Here is a 7,364-nt window from a genome sequence, read left to right as displayed (position 1 = left end):
CTCTCTCTCTCTCTCTCTCTCTCTCCTGATAATTGAAGTCTAATATCTGAATTCTAGCGACCAATTCGACACAAAATGTAAGTGTTTGATTTTGTAAAATTTTTAAAAAGTCAAATTGCGCTCGAATGGCAGCTTTTGCCCTTTTATGAAGGAAATTCTGCCTGTCCCTGATGATGTCAAATAAATCAACAAATTTACTATGAATCAAATTATAATTATGCAATGTGTTCTGGGATATATATATAAGTCAACCTGTTGACATAAAAGATATCTCAATAATTGTGTTTTTAGTTCACGAAACAAAACCCAGCAATATTGAGGATAAGAAACAAGAGACAATTATTTGTGAGGCAGCGTGGTGGAATCAGGCTCTCGTCAAAATAATGAAATCGAAGAAAACAGCAGTTTTTTCTCTGCTTAGCAATTTTTATCAAGTTTTTGTTTTTTTACTCAACACCTTTAATGTCCATTTACAAACACAATCCTTCAACGATTTCACCGAAAACGTTGATTAAAGGCACAAAAATATAAATTTACAGTTTCCATGGACTATTCAGCTTTTGAATTTACAAAGCTTTGGCGGCCATTTTCTCGCAAATTTTACCTCTTAAATCAGGTGACCCCCACCTCCTTCAATCCAAAATATCTCCACTTCTATTAAAGATGGATGGGTAATTTTTTTAAAAAGTAAGACAAATGAACAAGCTTCAAGATGATACCAATAACTTAAAATGCCCAAAAATTGACGAGAGCCTGATTCCACCACGCTTCCTCACATTTATTACTTTACCTAGAAGCCTGAAAAAGCAACCTGGCAATTATAATAAAGCCGTGGAAAAAACCCATAGCTAATTCAAAGACAAAATCAAATGTTAAGACAAGGAGAAAGTCTCGGATATTTTTTTTTCTGGTTTCCGACAATGGTGAAGAATGAATGGGGCTTTTTTTTTTTTTTTTCTCTTTGAAAATCCTTTCTCTTGCAACAATAGTGAATGAATAAAGCCTTTTTTACTCCTTTTCTCTCTAAAAAAATCCTTTCTCCTGTTGTTTCCACAGCCCTGGTGGTGATGAACTTAGTGGTCAAGCGAGTGTCAATTCGGTTTACCTGCTTCCTGGGTTGTTTGTTCCAAGTGGTGGCTGTGTGTGTGAGCAGCGTTGTTCCCAACTCCATCTACCTCATCGCTTCACAGGGCATTTTCTATGGTGTGCCTTCTTTATTTATTGATTGATTGATTGATTCAGTCATTCTTTCATTCGTTCATTCTCTTATTCATTTGTGAGGAGAGCTGACAAAATGAGTTACTTCTCGCAATCCACAAATGGGGAGATATTGGCCAGAAATTGACCGTACTGTCAAATTTGTCGGTTTTCTATTGATGCCGTATTCTTTACATATGACATGCCTTTCTTTATTTCATACTTATAAATTGTAAAAACATTACCTATATATATATATGCGTGTTGTATCTGTTTCCATGGGGCTCAAATTCAAGTATTAACCCATTTTGTCAGCACGCTTCACATTTATTCAGTCATTCATTTGTTCATTCATTCAGTTACTTAATTAGTCGGTTAGTCAGTCAGTCAGTCAGTCAGCCAGTCACTCAGTCAGTTAGTCAGTCAGCCAGTCAGTCAGTCAGTTAGTCAGTCAGTTAGTCAGTCAGTTAGTCAGTCAGTCAGCCAGTCAGCCAGTCACTCAGTCAGTTAGTCAGTCAGTCAGTCAGTCAGTCAGCCAGTCAGTCAGTCAGTTAGTCAGTCAGCCAGTCAGTCAGTCAGTTAGTCAGTCAGTTAGTCAGTCAGTCAGTCAGTCAGTCAGCCAGTCAGTCAGTCAGTTAGTCAGTCAGTAAGTTACTTAGTCATTCATATTAGTAATATTTGTTTCAGGTTTGTTTGTTTTTCCCCCTCATTAACATAACATGTAGTTTGCTATTAATTTCTTGTCTTTCTGCTGGGGTGTTGTATCCCTCCCAGCCCGGGTTTGCTCTGACAGATAGGGTAAAAAGTCTGCTTTGTAAAGACGTAAAAATTGTGTCGATGGAAGTGTAAAAACACCATTTTAAAAAATCATTTCGAGTCTTTGCTCCTCAACAGGCTGCGGGCATGCCTTGATCTACTGTCCGACTCTCTACATCCTGAGCCTGTACTTTGACAAACGTCGACCAATCGCCACGACTCTGGCCTCCTGTGGTGCCAGTGTGGGTGGGGTTGTCTTCCCTTTGCTGACGAGGTACCTTCTGTCTTCTTACGGCCTCCAGGGGGCGCTGGTGTTGCTGTCTGCCATGTTACTGCAGCAGCTTCCTATGATTCTGCTGTACACGCCCCCTAGTGCCTACCATTCTGTGACGTCATCGTCGCAGGCATTGAGCAGCAGGAGGAAAGATCTAGTCAACAGTCCTAACGCTGAAGTGTCCACAGAGGTGACACAAGAACTTCTTCCACATGAGAACAACAACGTTTTAACAGACATTGACCTCACCACTTCAGACAGCAAGACTGCAGTGAAAACAGATTCCACAGCAAACGAAATTGTGTCAGGAAACAAAACCAAGGTGCCATCAGAATTTACGAAAGTTGACATTCAACAAATCCTGGCCCTCCGAAAGCCGCACTTAACAGCTGCTGTTATAAGCAAAAGCCACGATATCATTCCTAGTGCGGGCAGTGACAAAGATTCGCTTCTACAGGGGAAATTGGTGGATAGAGACCTGTTGATTAGATCACAGCTTCAGCTGCCTGGGAGTCATCCGTATTTCTCCAAGCGTCTGGATATCGCCGAGGCTCTAAGTGTGTCGGCCATTGACCAGATCGCTTCGAGCATGCCAAGCCTTCTGGTGAATAAGGCGGAGTCGTTTGATCAGAAAGCAAAGAAGAGCTCTCAACATTTAACCCAGATGGTACAAGATGAGGAATCTGTAGATTCTAAGAGCATTGAGTAAGTACTTTTAATGTTTGATGAAGTTTCTTTTGTTGCATTTTTAAATATCTTTTCTTTTCTTTTATTTTGTTTTTAATATTATTTTACTTTAACTGTTTGTGCACTCTGCAATATTGATTTGGCCAAAAAGTTTACAACATAGGTCGTTATAATTCTATTGATAGCACCAGAAGTCTGTTGAGAACTGATCTTATAAATGAGACCATGTGAAGAATAAAACTTTGATATGACTTTACACTTTCAACAAATTGCTTACCGTACTCAGTTTGCTTGTGTGTTTTTTTTAATTATTTTTTTTAACCCTATCCATACGTCGTATTTTACTATTGTATCCATACTACGTAGGGAACTATCTGTGCCACCACTTCCAAAGAAGAAATTTACTCGTTAATCCGATCCGTACGCTTTGCATAGCTGTCTGTCAAAATGATTTTTTGAAAAATACTGAAAGTTTCAAAGAGATCTTCGTACTAGAAGTATTCTAAAATGTGAAGAATACAACCCTGGGGGTACAAAATGACCCCTGGGCATATAGATAGGGTTAATATAGTGATGAAAGAGGTGTTAAATCCATACACTCACGCGTACCTTCACAACAGTCATCAAATTCTCTTCCCCTCAGCGTCGACGCCCAGATCTGTCAGTCCGAGGCACACAGGTGCTGTGCCGTGCCAGACATTCTCAAGTCCCGTCCGTTCTGGCTGCTGGCCATTTTCTTTGTCACGGGATCGGTGGGCACCGGACACCCGGCCATTTTCATACCTCCACTGGCAAAAGAGCGAGGTCTTTCAGAGGAAGATGCGGCTTTCTTCCTCATGGTCTCCTCAATGGTGGACATGTTTGGCCGATTGGTGCCAGGTATTTGTGAAATTGTGTTAAACTTTTGTCTCTTTTTCATACATTAATTTACAGATTTTTAGTGAATAGGCACGGGGAGGGTGATGTTGGTAGATCTTATTCATCATTTGGGTCAGTACATGGAAATTACACATCTAACATGGAGATTATGACCTACTTAGAAAATTCTAAGCAGTGATCGATAGAGTCATTCTTTACCCTTTTATTTGTTATATCCAACCTTACTCTGACAAAACAAAAATGAAGAATGGTTCTACCATTGTGTTATTTTTTTTTTCTAAGACGTTATAATTCCGGTGTTACGCGTGTTCACTTTTTATGGAATGGCCCATGTTGGATACAGCTGCTTTTCCTGCTCTCGCTACCACTATACTGTCGGTTGGAAGTCTTGACAGATTCTTAAACCATGTCATTCGTTGTTTATCTATGTTTTGCACACAGGGAGTTGAGCCAACTTGTTCTTTGACAATCTTGTCTCTCATCCCTGTCTCGTCTTGTGTCTTGTGATGTTCAAAGTTTTTCTTTGGCATCACATTTGTGGGGGGGTTGGTGGGTGCTCTGGTGTGGTTTGCTCTGTCTTTCCTATCTAACATCAATCATCCTTATATCTCCTCCTCATTTTTTGTGTGTTTGTTACTCTCATGTAACACACCTAATCTTCAGCCCTTATATTGCTTATTCAGACCTTATTATGTTGCAAGTGCCGTAAAACTCTTTGCTAAAACTAAATAATCATCTCATTTCACAGACGTTGATTCTACTTTGATGACTTTTGTTTTTTGTCCTTTCCAGGTTTTATCCTCCATTTCAACATAATGCGACCGTCCAGTGTGATGGTCATCCCTCTCATGTGTTGCGCTGGCGCCTATCACCTGACCCCTTTCTTCAACGACTTTGATTCCTTGTTAGGCTTGACCTTGACCTATGGCCTTTTAAGCAGTTCATTCTGGGCTCTACAAGTAAGTCTACGGTATTCAGTCAGGGAACACTGACAGACAGATTTATCGGATTGAGACGAGGCGACCAGATTTTCCTTCATGGAGAGACAAAAGATGCCATTTTTCTACTATGGAACAAATTCAACTCGCAACCTTGAAAATTAAACATAATATACGTTTTAAAAGTCACAGTCAAATTTTGTTGAATTCACTCGTATTGTGACGAAGTGGTAGCCTTTGCCCCACCTCTGAAGGAAAATCTATCTGGCCCTTTACTCAAACTGATCAATTTGATTGACAGTGTGCACAGAATGTAAGTCCTGCGTACATGTGACTGTGGGTGTTTGGCAGGTGCCCTAGTGGGGTTTGCTCCTCCTTTCCTGTCAAACATCTATCATCCTAATTTCTCCTCCTTTTATATGTAAATTATGGTCCGGTACTACCTCAAATTTTCAGATGTTATAGGGTGACCCATTTGTGTTGTAAGTGCGTAAAATTCTAACAAAAATTCTAACTTAAGTGCGTGTGACTACGATGATGCAGTTGCTGTTTATATTTGGTGTTATGGACTTCCTTTTGGCCACTCCTTGTCAAACGTGACTGGCTTTGACGTCTTTGCTATTGATATTTCTATTGTCATTTTTGCTGCTGTTTGGAGCATCTTTGTAGTTGCAGATGACATCATAGTTGTTGTTGTTGTTGTTGTTGTTGTTGTTGTTGTTGTTGTTGTTGTTGTTGTTGTTGTTGTCACAGTTGTCATTTTTCCTGTTAATGTTATAATTTTTATCTTGCCATGTCAGTGATCAATTGTTTCTTTTGTATAGCTTATCTGGGACAGAGACACTGAGAGAGGAGAGAGAAGGAGGGGGGGGGGAGGAGAGGAGGGACAAGTACACTTGTGCATTCGTTTGTACATTTGTGAGTTTGTTTGTACTCTTGTTCGTATGTTTCTACTTAGGCCTACGTGTATTTGCTTGTAAACTTGTGTATTCGTTTGTACGTTTGTGTGTTTGTTTAATTGTACACTTGTGTGTATGTTTCTACTTTTGTGTATTTGGTTGTACACTTGTGTAGGCTATTCGTTTGTACATTTGTGTTTGTTTGTACGCTTGTTTGTATGTTACCTCCACAGACCCTGGTTGTGATAGAAGTCCTGGGCATGGAGCTCCTGGCGCCCGCCATCGGATTCTACTCTGTCTTCATGGGCTTCTCCTCCGGGATTTCCTTCCCTGTTGGAGGTGAGTGGACTTGTGTAATGATAACAACAAATAATAATGGTAATAATAATGATAGTAATAGTAATAATAATTATGATGATAAGAAGAAGAAGGAGAAGAAGAAGAAAAAGAAGAAGAAGAAGAAGAAGAAGAAGAAGAAGAAGAAGAAGAAGAAGAAGAAAATGAAGAAGAAGAAGAAGAAGAAGAAGAAGAAGAAGAAGAATGATAATAACAATGAATATAAATGATATTAATAAAAATACTTGTAATAATAATAGAAATAATAATAATAATAATGATAATAATACTAATAACAATAATAATAATAATAATAATAATAATAACAATAATAATAATAGCAATCTGTGTACTTTACAATCTAAATGTGAGTTTTCATGGTTAATAAATACAGGCACTCTTCAAAATTATTATTCGAAGAAACCAATATTTTTTTTCTTTTTTTTTTGACTTACCACCTATGTCTATTTAAAAACATATTTTTTGTGGGCTTTGTGCAGAAACGTTTATCAAAGGCACAGAAAGTATCAATTTAGTTTCCCCATGACTACCAATCTTTGGAAGTCAACAAACTTAGCAGAAACAACAGCAACAAAACAACAACTACAACAGCAGCAACAACATCACCAACAACAACGACACTGGGTCTCTTGCCGTTTAAGTTTAAAGTTATAAAGTTTATTCTTCTCTTCTCCAGGCGCCCTCAAGGACAACACTGGCACGTACTCATCCACGTTCCACTACTTCGGCGTTCTGTACATGATGGCCGCCATCAGCCTTGTGCTGGTCCGCTGTGTCATGAGAAGCAAGTCCCATATACAGGATGGCAGCGACGATAACATTCATAGTGACAAGAACAACGATAGTGACAAACATAACAATAGTGACGAACATAACAATAGTGACAAACTTAGTGATAGTGACAAACATAGCGAGAGTGACGTTCAGAACAATTGTGAGAAAAACAACGATAATGAAAAACAGAGTGATGGATCTGCGAGTGATAATTCGAGAGAGAACAACAGGACGAAGAAGGAGAAGGATGACGATGTTAATGTTTGATCACGCGCTATGGTTAGGAAATTATTCGTGGTCTTTGCGGGATTTTGGCGGCTGTGAAAGGTGTGATTAGTGTTCTCCTGCGATGCCACTCTGCAGGGTCGTAATTGAGCCATGACGTCATTAAGCAGTGACGTCATTTTACTGTGAAGTCATTCTGCAGTTGCGTCACTATGCAGTGACATCAATTTTACTCTGACATCATTGAGCAGTAATGCCATTTTATTGTGAAGTCATTCCGCTGTGACGTCATTGTATATAGGGATGTCATTGAGCAGTGACTCCCATTCCTCGTCCCTCGCAAAGACCAGCAGCAGTACTGGCTGGACAGAACATGTT

At 39.4% G+C, this 7,364-nt stretch overlaps 1 protein-coding gene across 1 annotated transcript in view; it reads left to right on the top strand.

The window, feature by feature from the left end:
* LOC101850377 (monocarboxylate transporter 5) overlaps nt 1-7,364 on the top strand; it is a gene marked incomplete at its 5' end in the record, with an annotated part of 13,964 nt that overhangs the window by 4,400 nt on the left and 2,200 nt on the right. Inside the window, 6 exon segments of the mRNA XM_005111239.3 lie at nt 1,057-1,203; nt 2,092-2,932; nt 3,558-3,793; nt 4,586-4,752; nt 5,864-5,969; nt 6,664-7,361. Coding sequence (XP_005111296.2) covers nt 1,057-1,203; nt 2,092-2,932; nt 3,558-3,793; nt 4,586-4,752; nt 5,864-5,969; nt 6,664-7,028 — 1,862 coding nt within the window.

Source organism: Aplysia californica, unplaced genomic scaffold (assembly GCF_000002075.1).
Source record: "Aplysia californica isolate F4 #8 unplaced genomic scaffold, AplCal3.0 scaffold01029, whole genome shotgun sequence".
NCBI lineage: Eukaryota > Metazoa > Mollusca > Gastropoda > Aplysiida > Aplysiidae > Aplysia > Aplysia californica.
This window is presented reverse-complemented; position numbering and strand designations above follow the sequence as displayed.